Here is a 15105-nt window from a genome sequence, read left to right as displayed (position 1 = left end):
TTTCTCTGAGCCAAAAAGGAACGATTGTTGATGCTTAGTCCCACCCCCATGCCCAGATTCGTCCAAATGGTCATCAACTCAACCAATAAACATAGTGATTGGTGTTTTTAACAACCAATCACGTTTCTTTATAAATTTGAACAAACACAATGCATTGAAAACTATGCATGAAAACTAACGGATGCAAAACACGAAAGAGCACAAAACACGAAAGAGCACAAAACACGAAAGAGCATAAAACACGAAAGAGCATGAGTATGTGAAAACAGCAGTACAAATCGGAGGATGTGTTAGAATTGATTTTTTTAAACGAGTCGTTAGACGATGACCTGAGGGGTATTGCACAAAAGTAGAATTAAGAAAGCCAGGATAACAGAACAGTCGCGGCTTGACCTAGTTTAATCAGTGCAGCTGGCTTAATCCGTTTGCACGTTTGCTGAGCCAGGATGAGAACACGCGGATATGTCAAGCCGGGTGTATAAATGCGCGTTCACGGCATTCTTAAAAAGATCACGAAATCGATCACAGAATCACCGATGCAAAAATGGACAAAACCCGTGCGGCATACTTTTCGCCTAATGAGCAACAGCTTCTTATGGAAACGTATGAAGAAGTGAAACATATAATATGTAAAAAAGGCAATACAGCTGCTGTAATAAAGCAAAGAGAGAATGCTTGGCAAACAATAGCGGACCGATAGAATGCATAAGTAGTCCAAATAATCAGTGCTCCACTGAAACCCTCATAATTACAATTCAAGGAGTTAGGCCCTACTTGTCATTTTCAAAAATAATTGTATACTTTGCCTTAAATGTGTCCAGTGGACATGCATTTAACATGTAGAATAATTGCAAACACCACTATGTGCATCTATTTGATCTGTTTAGTTTATTTTATGTCAATAATCTGTTTAATCTTTTTACTCTTATCAATTTGTATGTAGGTTTTGTTTCTAACTGATTTGATGTAATCTATAATCAGATAATTTGCTCTATTTTTATCCATCTAATAGCCCCACATCATCACATAGCCTTCACCATACCTAGAGATTGGCATGGAGTTCTTTCCATAAGATCATCTCTCAATGCAAATCATTAGGCTAACTGAAATAAAACCATGCCAATCTCTAGGTATGGTGAAGGCTATGTGATGATGTGGGGCTATTTTAATTCCAAAGGCCAAGGGAACTTTATCAGGATGCATAGTATCCTGGATCCATGGAGTAACTGGCCTTTAAAAATAAAAATCTGCCTGCCTCTATGGGAATTTAACATAGGGGTGTCCAGACTTATAAACCCTGTATTTTAAGGAAGAACATTTATTTATTTACGATACATTATTCATTGACAAAGAAAATTGGTGTCCTTAAAGGTTGGATTTTTCCTAATTTTTTAAATTAAGGCATTAAGTTCAATTTCCAAAATATGATTTTTTATTCCTCTTTTTAGTCAACTTTAGCATGGGTGTATTCACTTATGCATTGCACTGTAGATATACATAGTCTATATTCAATTTCTCATATTGTATAGTATAGTTCTTTTGCACTGTGTTGGCATTCATTGTGGACAGCAAAGTAATAATTGCTCAGGAAAATCTGCTTTCCTCACTGTGTGTATGACAATAAACGCTTTAAATCTCGAATAATATATATATTCATCAAACCTCTGACAGTGAAATGAACAGCAGTTTTCAATAATAACTAAAATAACAGTATGCATAATTAGATGAATGACAGTATATCTAGTTTTTTAATGCAGGACCATGAAATGACTAAAACACATTAATATCTAGTAGGATTTAGGGAGGAGCTAGCCGATAAATCACTAGGATTAATCTTAGCCTGGTTGTTAGCCTGCTCCGGAGCAGGCTAGCTGCAAAGTGTAAATCTCCATAGTAACTTAATGTAGATTAATTTAGCCTCCCTTCATGCAACCGAGTCAGGGCTAAATTCAGCCAGGATAACTGGAAAATCCCAGCTTAATCCCTTATCTTGCTTTTGTGCAATACCCCCCAGGTGGAACCTTCCGATTCAGAAGATTGTTTTAATCATTTGCACTGTTTATTTATCTATTTGTATTTAGTTTGTGAAGATTAATTGCACTATTTGTTCATTAGCACTCAGTATATTACCCTCAATGAACCATTTCTTCATTTGCACTGTTTATTTCTTTGTGTATTTAGTTTGTGAAGATTATTTGAACCATTTGTTCATTTGCACTGTTTATTTCTTTTTGTATTCAGTTTGTGAAGATTATTTGAACCATTTGTTCATTTACACTCTGTATATTGTATTGTAAGTATTTATACCCCAAAGGGTAACCCTTCCTTTTACAGTCCCCTAATTACTAGGTATTTACCTGGTAAATATATGGTAAGTTATAGTTGGTTATTGGTAATTACCACAGGTAACAAGTATGTAAATGCAGAGAAACTACAAACTAATTACTAGGTATTTACCGGGTAAATATATGGTAAGTTATAGTTGGTTATTGGTAATTACCACAGGTAACAAGTATGTAAATGCAGAGAAACTACAAACTAATTACTAAGTATTAACCTGGTAAGCATATGCTAAATTATAGTATTTTAGTGTGTAATTACTTAAGGTGATTAGTATGCAATTACAGAGAAACTACCAGGGGAAAAAAACACCACTGTTAAATATCAACTCAACAAAGTACTGTGTACTTGTTACCTGTTTAGGTTGGTAATAACTCAGATTTAATTGTGTACTTCCTCAGAATGTAGGCAGACATTTTTTAGAAACACCTCCATTATTACCCATCAATTCAAGTTAGGTGTGTAGTTATCCTAGGGTTATGTTGGTAACAGTCCATGTTTATTTATTACTACCTTGAAATTAAGACGGTAGTTTCCAATAAATTACCTTGTCTTACATAGTTGTTGTTCATTGCTACACCCATTTATAGAGGGTTTATCAAATAATTTACCTTACACTTACCTGCTAACTACCCCGCAGGAACAGTTTTCCCTAATGTCATGGCACATCTTAAATACTGGGTATGTTCTTGCAGATGTTTTTACAATGTACTCAGTAAGTAAAGTGCAACTGTACTGTAAAATGAAGCCTTGTTTATTTCCATGGTATTACCGGAATTGTACCATATAACCTAATCATTCCCTTTTCCATAGTCACATTTTTTTATACCTTGTATGTCCTGCAACGTTACCAAGGAAAACATGACAATTTACTCGGTAAGTAAAGTGCAACTGTAACTTACTGTAAAATGAAGCCTTGTTTATTTCCATGGTATTACCAGAATTGTACCATATAACCTGATCATTCCCTTTTCCATATAGTCACACTTTTTTACCTCATATGTCCTGCAACGTTACCAAGGAAAACATGACAATTTACTCGGTAAGTAAAGTGCAACTGTACTGTAAAATGAAGCCTTGTTTATTTCCATGGAATTACTGGGATCTTACCCTTTAATCTGATCATTCCCTTTTTCATAGTCACATTTTTTTTACCTCGTATGTCCTGCAACGTTACCAAGGAAAACATGGCAATTTACTCGGTAAGTAAAGTGCAACTGTACTGTAAAATGAAGCCTAGTTTATTTCCATGGTATTACCGGAATTGTACCATATAACCTGATCATTCCCTTTTCCATATAAGTTATAGGCTAGTCAAAAATGTTTACCTTGTATGTCCTGCAACGTTACCAAGGAAAACATGACAATTTACTCAGTAAGTAAAGTGTAACTGTACTGTAAAAGGAAGCCTTTTTATTTCCATGGAATTACTGAGATCTTACCCTATAATCTGTAATAGCTACGTAACTGTAACTGTTAGCTATTACAGATTATTGGGTAAAATCCCAGTAATTCCATGGAAATAAATAGGTTTCCTTTTATAGTACATTTGCACTTTACTTACTGAGAATGTTCAACGTGATCTCATGAGAATACGTGTGTATTTTTACGTAATGTGTAATTCTACCGTACATTTACTTACGTTTTATACACACAGAAACGTATAATACTGATGTATTTACAGCACTAAAATGTAAAATGTTTACGAATTAACAGCACAAAAACGATAAGCCTACATGCAGTTAAACAAGAATACACTTTAAAACCTTAAAAATACCTTATTTAATCGTTTAACCATTTTAATATTTAGTTTATTTACAGTGAGACACAAAATGCGTTTTCTCCAATAGAACAATAATACACCAACATAAATTCACAAAATACATCAATTTTATTATACTTGATATAATTTAAATCTTTAGAATCCATACGTTTGCAAGAAAGAGATCCAAATTCAGCCCTTTATCCAGTGAGTGATCTTCATCTCCATTTCACAGGCTATCTCAGCAGCCCAGTCCGTAACTGTCAAATCCCGCGCTCGTGATGAATTCAAATTCAAAAATTGCGCCCTCAAGAAGCGTTACGACATGTTTTATGGCAGTGATATCAAACGCTCATTGGCTCTCACCTGTTCGTCCATGTTCGTCACAGATTGCAACATGCCGTATTTCAGTCGGTAAACTTTTGAAATGGAGAAGCGCGCGCGCATTCACACAGAGGGAAGCTGGATTAACATATTCATGGATTAATAACTTAAATTCTGCTCTGTACCTCATTCAAAACTATATACTGAGAGAGAGGGCTGTGACTGCAACACATCGTCATGTGAACGACTTTTGGTACCGGTTTTGACATTTTCACAATAAATAAATTATTGTGATTACACGTATGTTGTTTTTCTTCATAATTGTTGCCTATGTAGTTTTCTATCTTTGAAAATTACGTATTAATACTACTTATTAATGAGACCAGGCTGGAATGTTTTAGTTAAGTTGCAGAACACACATGGTAAAAGTTTGTGATTTCAAAAATGTTTAAGCAGCAAAGGATGTGGTAAGAGTCTGGTAATACAATATAAATAAACAAGGCTTCCTTTTACAGTACAGTTGCACTTTACTTACTGAGTAAATTGTCATGTTTTCCTTGGTAACGTTGCAGGACATACGAGATAAAAAAAAAAATGTGACTATGGAAAAGGGAATGATCAGATTATATGGTACAATTCCGGTAATACCATGGACATAAACAAGGCTTCATTTTACAGTACAGTTACACTTTACTTACCGAGTAAATTGTCATGTTTTCCTTGGTAACGTTGCAGGACATACGAGGTAAAAAAAAAATTGACTATGGAAAAGGGAATGATCAGATTATAGGGTAAGATCCCAGTAATTCCATGGAAATAAACAAGGCTTCATTTTACAGTACAGTTGCACTTTACTTACCGAGTAAATTGCCATGTTTTCCTTGGTAACGTTGCAGGACATACGAGGTAAAAAAAGTGTGACCAAGGAAAAGGGAATGATCAGATTATAGGGTAAGATCCCGGTAATACCATGGAAATAAACAAGGCTTCATTTTACAGTACAGTTGCACTTTACTTACTGAGTACATTGTAAAAACATCTGCAAGAACATACCCAGTATTTAAGATGTGCCATGACATTAGGGAAAACTGTTCCTGCGGGGTAGTTAGCAGGTAAGTGTAAGGTAAATTATTTGATAAACCCTCTATAAATGGGTGTAGCAATGAACAACAACTATGTAAGACAAGGTAATGTATTGGAAACTACCGTCTTAATTTTCAAGGTAGTAATAAATAAACATGGACAGTTACCAACATAACCCTAGGATAACTACACACCTAACTTGAATTGATGGGTAATACTGGAGGTGTTTCTAAAAATTGTCTGCCTACATTCTGAGGAAGTACACAATTAAATCTGAGTTATTACCAACCTAAACAGGTAACAAGTACACAGTACTTTGTTGAGTTGATATTTAACAGTGGTGTTTTTTTTCCCTGGTAGTTTCTCTGTAATTGCATACTAATCACCTCAAGTAATTACACACTAAAATACTATAATTTAGCATATGCTTACCAGGTTAATACTTAGTAATTAGTTTGTAGTTTCTCTGCATTTACATACTTGTTACCTGTGGTAATTACCAATAACCAACTATAACTTACCATATATTTACCTGGTAAATACCTAGTAATTAGTTTGTAGTTTCTCTGCATTTACATTCTTGTTACCTGTGGTAATTACCAATAACCAACTATAACTTACCATATATTTACCAGGTAAATACCTAGTAATTAGGGGACTGTAAAAGGAAGGGTTACCGGTTCCATCGCGATAGCAAAAAGTAAAGGGCTCAGTGGGCAACCCTGACGGGTACCACGATGAAGGCGGAAGGAGGGTGATCTGTTATTGTTTGTGAGAACAGAGGCGGAGGGGCAAAGGTACAACATCTCAACCCACGAAGAAAAATTTTGTCCCAGTCCAAATTCTTTGATGGTGCTTAATATGTAGGACCATTCCACACTGTCAAATGCTTTATAAGCATCCAAGGCTAGAATGGCTATTTTATCATGTTTTCCTTTACTCCTATAGACAATGTTCATGAGCCTACGAACATTATGAAAAGAAAATCTCCCGGGAATAAAGCCTGTTTGGTCTTCATGTATTATTGAACTGATACATTTACTTAACCGGTTTGCTAAGATTTTAGTAAATATTTTAAGATCATTACCAAGGAGGGAAATGGGTCTATAAGAGGAAGGGTCCGTACTATCTTTATCTTTCTTTAAAATCAGTGCAATATTGGCCGAATAAAGTGTTTCTGGTAATTTGTTGTTTTCAATAGAATTTTTAAACATCCTTAACATCAAGGGGCCAATTTGATTAGAAAAAGCTTTATAAAATTCTATGCAGAAACCATCTGGACCAGCCGCTTTCCCATTGGGAAAACTTCTAATGGCTGTAAAGACTTCTTCCAATGTGATGTCTGAATTTAAGTTTTCCCTCGCATCTTTACTGATTTTAGGAAGTCCTAGGAAGTGGAGGAATTGTATAATATCAACTGAGCCTACAGTACTTTGAGAGTATATAATATAATTCCTGATAGAATTCCCGGAATACATTATTTATTTCTGTTGGTTTGTTGGTCAAGGCCCCGGATTGAAGCTTGATGGTTTTTATGGTTCTACTAGCTTGTATGCCCCTAAGTTGACGAGCTAACAAGCGGTTGGGTTTGTCACCTAGTTCAAATTGTCTCTGCTTTACCTTTGATAAAAGGGTACTAATTTGGGCAGATAAGAGTGTATTATATTCATATTTTAGCTTCATAATACTCGCCAAAGTTAAATTGGACGATGTGAGTTTGAACTGATGCTCTAGCACTGGTAGCTCCATCTCAATTTCTGAAAGTCTTTTGCCCCTCTGCTTTTTCAATTCTGCTTGAAAAGCTATAATTTGGCCTCTAATGACAGCTTTAAGAGCTTCCCATAATGTTGAATCAGACACATCCCCCTTATCATTCAAAGTAAGAAATTCAGTAATATGGGTGGCAAAAGTTTCCTTAAAACGGTCCTCATTTAATAGAGTGGGATTAAAACGCCAAGAGTAAGGGGAGTTAACAATCCCAAAGTCTACTGCAATAGAAACCGGGGAGTGATCAGATATTAGAATATTATGATATTTAGAGGATAAGATCTTGGAGGTTAACTTGAAATCTGTTAAAAAATAGTCAATCCTTGTGTATGAATTATGAACATTAGAAAAAAAAGAATAGTCTTTGTCAGTAGGGTGCTGAAGCCTCCAAAAATCAAGTATATTAAGTGAATTAATGAGATTATTAAGAACAGTAGCTGAATTAGAAGGTTTGGGAGGGCTGGGGGAGTGCCTATCCATAAAAGGATCCAAGATGCAATTGAAGTCCCCTCCAATAATAAGATGAGTGGAGTTGACATCAGGAATGATATTAAAAACAGATCGGAAAAAATGTGGGTCATCGAAATTCGGAGCGTACAAGTTCACAAATGTAACATGTTTCTCTAAAATTGTGCCAGTCACAATAAGATAACGACCATTGATATCCTGTTTAGTGGACAAATGTGATGCGATCTGGGAAAACCCACCACATGGTAAAATTTTACCTATTACAGGTTTTGATATCATATGGAAGCTGGTATAAAACCCTTTCCAAATCTGTTTTTATTTTTATCATAGCTTATTGGTAGCAAAAGTTATGTTTATCTGAAGTCGGTCGATCGCTATAATTTTTTGGAACGGAATTTTGAGAAAAACAGGTTTAATTAACTGTCACCGTCGGGATGCTTGGCACTCTTTTTTTATTGCATTTTTCTTCATGTCACACATTTTAGTAATTATCATAAATTAGGTATCATTTGAAAGCTTACAAACTAAACATTCATACTGAGAAAACCGTTTTGGAATTGGACATTGTGTTACCATGGAAACGGTACTCTAAATTCTTTTAGTGGTTTCCTCTCCTATTTGTCACAAACCGCTCCGAGACACAAAGGTTAGATCCAAATGCAGCTTTATTGGCTGGGGCAATCCAGAGGCGTAATCCAATGTACAGGCTAGGGTCATACTTGTCCGAAGACACAGGCGTGGAGTCGGCCATCTTGTCCGAAGACACAGGCGTGGAGTCGGCCATCTTGTCCGAAGACACAGGCGTGGAGTCGGCCATCTTGTCCGAAGACACAGGCGTGGAGTCGGCCCTCTTGTCCGAGGACACAGGCGCAGAAAGAGGAAGAGGAACAGATTCAGGCTCAGGATCAGATTCAGGCTCAGGAACAATTTCAGTCTCGGCGGGACGAGACTCTGGACGGGCAGACGTGACCTGAAGCTCTGGCTCTGGCTCGGCAAGACTGACGTGAAGCTATGGCTCTGGCTCGGCAGGACTGACGTGAAGCTCTGGCTCTGGCAATGGCTCGGCAGGACTGACGGGAAGCTCTGGCTCTGGCTCGGCAGGACTGACGGGAAGCTCTGGCTCTGGCTCGGCAGGACTGACGGGAAGCTCTGGCTCTGGCTCTGGCTCGGCAGGACTGACGGGAAGCTCTGGCTCTGGCTCGGCAGGACTGACGGGAAGCTCTGGCTCTGGCTCGGCAGGACTGACGGGAAGCTCTGGCTCTGGCTCGGCAGAAGTGACGGGAAGCTCAGTCTCTGGATCAGAATCAGCGCGCTCTGAGCTGGGCAGGACCAGCGGCGAAGAGGGCTTTGAGCTGGGTAGGACCAGCGGCAAAGAGGGCTTGGAGCTGGGCAGCGATGAGGGCTCTGTGCTGGACAGCAATGAGAGCTCTGAACTGGACGGAACCAGCGGCGAAGAGGGCTTTGAGCTGGGTGGGACCAGCGGCGAAGGAGACTCTGGACTGGACGGGACCAGTGGCGAAGGAGACTCTGGGCTGGCGTGAAGTGCAGGCTCGGCTGGACTGGTATGAAGCTCTGGATCGGCAGAAGTGACGTGAACAGTCTCTGGATCAGCAGAAGCGTCGTGAACAGTCTCTGGATCAGCAGAAGCGACGTGAACAGTCTCTGGATCAGCAGAAGCGACGTGAAGTGCGGGCTCAACCTCGCCCACTATGAAGGGAGACCCACAAAAGAGCAAAACAAAATCTATATATTGAACCAGAGTCCATCTGGGGTCACCCTCAGGCAAATAAAAACTCACGTCCTGATCCAGTCCCATCCAAAAGCAATCCGTCGTCCAGCGGGGCCAGGTGGCAACAAGCCACAAACTCACCTACATAGTCCTCTATGGGGCGACCATCCTGGAAGATGAAGCAGAGTCTAGTTACTGGGTCCATGTTGTCCTTGCTGCTGGATCTGGGTATGGCGAAGTCTTCTGTCACGAACCGCTCCGAGACACAAAGTTTAGATCCAAATGCAGCTTTATTGGCTGGGGCAATCCAGAGGCGTAATCCAATGTACAGGCTAGGGTCATACACAGGCAGGCAGGCAGGCAGGCAGTCAAAACAAACAAACAAACAGGCAGGCAGGGACCAGAGGCAAGAGAGTAATCCAGGGAACAGGGCAAGATATCAAAAACCAAGAAACAAGAAAACCAGGGAAACGCTCAGAAATGCAGTGTAACACTTAACAAGACTTCGCGGTGAGTGAATGAATGAACAATGTATAAATAGACTGAGACTAACAGGGTGATGGGACACAGGTGAATGCAATCAGTGATAATGAGGTACAGGTGAACGTGATGAGTGATCAGAGATGATGAGTCCGGGCAGTGAGTATGGGAAATGTAGTCTGAGAGTGAATGTGAGTGTCTGATGTGGAGTGCCCTCTGGTGGATCTCAAGGGCACTCCAGCTGGTGATCGTTACACTATTGGGCTGTCAGTTTTCATATTACAAAATGTATCTTTCTGTAACCTTTTCTAATCTTAACAAATCACATATCATCATAAATATCTCAATGTTCCATTTTTTGTGATATAAAGTGATATTTGGACAGAAATGTATTAATTTGTTAAAGGAGAATGCATCAAACAAAATTCAATGGAATGTGTGTGACACCCGGTAGATATTTTTGGTACAGCGCCTAAACAAAATCTCATAGGAACTTACATTTTTGTGACATCAACTTCAAATTTGGAACATACCTTGGTTAGATATATGGCTTTTATTTTTATATGAATTAATATATGTATGTTATATTAATTAATTAATTTGGTTATATAAAATAAATATTTAGTACAGTACATTTGATTTGCCGTAAATTTTAAGTTCCAAAACGTTTTCATACTTTCATTTTATAAAGTGCTTTCACTTCCTCAATAATCTAAAATAAAATTCCAAAATCATACTTGAATTACAACCTTTTAAGTTTGGATAATGCATTTTCACGTCTATTCTCAAAAAGGGGACTGAGAGTTACGGGGTTAAAGAGACAATGAAAATAAATGCACAACAGTCAGGCATCACAAGTAAAAGTCATTTTACTGTGGTAAAAGACTTAATTTAGTCACTGTACATGTTGTAAAATATACAAAATGGTCACTTTGACCCCAAGGAACACACAACACTTACAAACAATGTGTTTATGAAGTTCAATATATTAACTTTTTAACTCAATTTTCTGCAAAAGAGCGTTATTATAAGTTACATATTTTCTTAACAATTAATATTTTTCTAAAAACGAATTACTCAAGTGCCTTGGAATTTTTCTCATAAAAAATACATTAGTGTTTAAGTCTATACAAATATTTAATATCTATACATATTATTGTAGAATTTACACTTTAAAAATGACACACACCATTATACATATATTACAACTGCAAAAGACTTGCAAGTTCAGACACCTACAGTTCACTATTATTTACAGCCTGAGGGAGAGGACAAACCAAGTTCTGTTTGTCCTCACTCACAAATTCCCTTATTTCATTGTAAAGATACTGTTGCCTTTTAGCATCCCTTTAGCCCTTTGGATGGAGTTGACCAGGCAATTCATTTGGGTCAAGAGCAAGAGCATTTTTGCCCAAGTCTTGGGAAACTTCATCGCTGTTTAGGATTTTTTCATTGTGACAAGTGTGGAGCCCTTACTGAATGAGAAATGATGATAGCTTTTAATGTTGTCTAATTTTCTGAAATATGTACCCAAGAATGTGCTCCATTCATACATTGGTACAAGAACAGTACCATCCTCTTTACCGCAAAGACACGGTACATTGACCCCAGATGGACTTGATCTTTCAACTACTTGGGCAATATCATCTAAACAGTCAACCTTATTTCTTCTCAAGTTTCTTTTAAAGAGTCCAAAGCACCAGTCACAGGAAAACTTTGTGTGACCAGTAAGAAGGAAGCTCATTGTGACTGACACATGGCGACCTGTCAAGACACGCCACAAAATATACCACATCACAAAAGAATTCTTATTTTGCTCCGCACAGTTATCTGCATGGAGATGCATGTGCATTTCACCCAATCCATAGTTCTCAAGGAAATGGTGCAAAAGGCTAATAACACAGTTGCTACCTTTCCCAGTCTGTATGGATTCATCCAACAGGTAAGTGACTTGTTTTGGCAAGGCCTCACATGCTACACCAAAAACGCCACATTTACGCTGTGTTTTAAAATACATTGGACCTGGTTGTAGGGGATTGCTGGGGTAGTGAATCTGTTGAGCAAAGTCCATGCTATAATGTGTCATCCCCTCAAAGCTACAAGGAATGTGTGGACCTAACTCTAACTCAGCAGGCAAGTTTGCTTTTGAATCCGTACAAAGTTGCTGATAGTACTGTATGAACGTTCTATTCTAGCTTTCTCTAGGTGATCTGTGGCCAGACGATGCAGCTCTGCCTTCTCTGCATCAGACCTATTGGCAGCCTCGCTGATATTTTTTTTATACTTTTGGCATGTCCAACATAAGTCAGTTGCTGGCCGCATTGTGACAATAAATGGTGCAACCTCCCGCCAGATGCGACGAAATGTAACAACTGAGACCACACGCCGGTTTGTCGCAGCAACTGCCACACAGTAATCGGAGTACACCATTGCCTTTGTGCAGTTAGTTGGGAGCAGTTTCAAATCACTTCTCCAAAAGCCTGGTACCCTCCCAGGAAGATGAATGCCATGAGTTTCTGCATAGTTAAAAATGAAATGCGCAACATACACATTGTCATCTTTCTTAAGTGCATTAGGAGGCTGACGCTTTTTGTTGCCATGGATGCGTGGAGTAACACCGTGCTTCTTGTAATGCTTAATAAGAACATTTAGCTTGTCCTGCCCAATGGTGTGAAGACATCTGAATGTATCCCTGCATATTTTCTTGCCATGGTGAAAGAAATCAGTTCTTTGGGACTTTGAGATGTCTGTTCTTTTTTTCGCGAACAGGATGTCAGCTGGGAGAGATGCTTTCCACACGAGAGTTTGGCTAAAATGGCAATATCTAGCTCTTCCCTTGTCATTTCCAGGTAACAGCAACGAATCATCTGCAGCTCCTCTTGTTTAAAACGTGTTGAACATGGATAACCGTCAGTGTTTGCAAGTACATACAAACTCTTGAATTTCATCTTCCTCATCATCTTGAACTGCAGCTGGTGGTAATACCTGTGCTACATCTTCAATAATAGGATGGTCATCATCTGAAATAAGAAAGGACACATAAATAACTAGACTTAGACTATATTAAATGTTTTAAAAATGGCTAAACCAGACATGCACTCCTAATACATCAACCCTGACAATGCATCACCTATTTCACCTGGACAGTGCACCTACAACCTGTTAAAACTTGTAGGCCTATAACAACAAACTTGTGATAATAATAAAAATAACTAGACTAGGTTACATATGTCGCAGAGTTAAGAAACTCTGTATGTTTTGTATTGGTTCAGAATCAACTCTTATCAGGCACATTAATAATCACTGAGTGTATTACAGTATATTCAGCAACTTATAATACATAACAGCTTCAATATCTCCTCGAGAAAAGATGACTTTACCCGTAGCGTAAGCTTATGCAACACGAGAGTAACGTTACTCTTGTAAGAGAACCAGACGCAGTTCGTAGCTGTAACTTTGAAGTTTAAATTCAGGCTTTCAGCGTTTGAATATAAAAATCACATTTATATGAAAATGGTGCGTGGCAAAATTCAAGAAGAAAAAGAAAGCTCTGTCAGGAGCACTAAGAGCACTGTATCACTACACAAGGAGGAGACTAGCTACCAGTAAGTTAGTCCTGAAGAGGACAGCAACCACTTAGTAAAGTTAGTGAAGTAAATTTTCTGTTGTTTATACTGGGCGTTGTCTCTAAACTTTTGATCACTGCATGGTTAGATAGCACTAACGTTACTTGTTTATTGGAAGCCTACATTTAGAATAGCAAACACAGCGCACGAAAATAATAACGTTAACATACCTTCATCGGACTCCTCCTCTTCGGTAACTTCATCATCAGATCCTTCATCTGCATCTCTGGATGTGAAATAGTCCATTATGACATCATTTAGGGCACTGACATCCCCAGGAATTAGCAGATTGAGGCGAGCGAGATCATTTAAGTGAGCAGCTATTTCAGACTCCGTTGTTCTCTTGTTCTCCTCCATCTCGCGGTTGTTATAAAACTGCATGACGTTATAGTTTAAACAGGATTGGGCGCGAAATGCGCACTAATACACATTCACTGTACATGTTATGTGGTTTATTTTATAGGTAAACTATCTTTGTAGTGTTATTAACAGTGTGTGTTAAGAGACGGACAGGTGTATAGGATATGGCGATTTTTTTTTTCTCTGCCTGCTGGTCGCATAGAATGCATTAGAGAAAGAGAGTATTTTCTGCTTGAGACTATAAATCGCTGTTTTTCTGCACTAAACAAGGGAATTTTGCCAAGATATTTTCAGAGATAAGAGAAAAGATGTCATAGAATAATAATTTAATGAAAAAAAAATTTACAAAAAAAACTGACATTCAAACTATTTTTGAATTTACTGAAAACGGCCCAGCGCGACATCCGACGGGTTTTCCCAGATCGCATCACAAATGTTGAAAAGGAATATTCTTGCGTATTAATATAGACACACCACGGGCCTTCGAAGAGAAAGTAGAGTGGTACATTTGGCCTATCCACCTACATCTAAGTCTGTGAGCACAGGAATGCTTAATATGAGTCTCTTGCAGGAACAATATGTCTGCATGCAAAGAATTTAAATACGTGAAAACTTTAGATCTTTTAACAATATCATTTAAATCACGCACATTCCAGCTCAGAATATTCAAATGCTTCTTAAAGGTGGTATCAGTGATTTCAGGCCCAAAAATATTTTAATTTTTTTTTCTAACGATCCTCTAGCTGCCCGCCCCATAAGCATGCCGTCAAAAAAACGCGTCTCTGTAGGCAGCCTAGGCTCTGAGATCTGCACACAAAAACAAATGGTTTAGCCAAACAATCAAAACCAAAACAAATAGTGTTACAACCAATCACCGACAGGGGGAGGGTGTTGTGAGGATTTGTGCTCGTGCACGGCTGCACGCGAAGTCAGAGCTGAAGAAATAGCTGGCTCAAAGCGTCACAACACCCTCCCCCTGTCGGTGATTGGTTGTAACACTATTTGTTTTGGTTTTGATTGTTTGGCTAAACCATTTGTTTTTGTGTGCAGATCTCAGAGCCTAGGCTGCCTACAGAGACGCGTTTTTTTGACGGCATGCTTATGGGGCGGGCATCTAGCGGATTGTTAGGAAAGATTAGATGAATGTGATAAAAATATTTTTGGGC

The 15105-nt window shown here is 38.5% G+C and overlaps 1 protein-coding gene across 1 annotated transcript; it reads right to left on the bottom strand.

Annotated features, from left to right (window-relative positions):
- Nucleotides 1-11122: 11122 nt before the first annotated feature.
- Nucleotides 11123-14396, bottom strand: LOC311078216 (uncharacterized protein). Its single transcript, XM_084106937.1, has 2 exons — nt 13750-14396; nt 11123-12973 (listed from the first exon to the last, which is right to left on the bottom strand). The coding sequence occupies exons 1-2, from the start codon at nt 13958-13960 to the stop codon at nt 12864-12866; spliced, it is 321 nt and encodes a 106-aa protein (XP_083963063.1). The 5' UTR covers nt 13961-14396; the 3' UTR covers nt 11123-12863.
- Between the last annotated feature and the right edge of the window lie 709 nt (nt 14397-15105).

Source organism: Abramis brama, assembly GCF_963993115.1.
Source record: "Abramis brama genome assembly, chromosome: 1".
In the NCBI taxonomy this organism is placed as follows: domain Eukaryota; kingdom Metazoa; phylum Chordata; class Actinopteri; order Cypriniformes; family Leuciscidae; genus Abramis; species Abramis brama.
The sequence above is the reverse complement of the archived record's forward strand: the minus strand, read 5'-3'. Positions and strand labels throughout refer to the sequence as shown.

Coding starts and splice junctions, on each gene's coding strand:
- LOC311078216 (XM_084106937.1), bottom strand. CDS start 13,960: ATGCAGTTTTATAACAACCGCGAGATGGAGGAGAACAAGAGAACAACG. Junction 12,974..13,749: donor AGAGGAGGAGTCCGATGAAG/GTATGTTAACGT, acceptor TTCTTATTTCAG/ATGATGACCATCCTATTATT.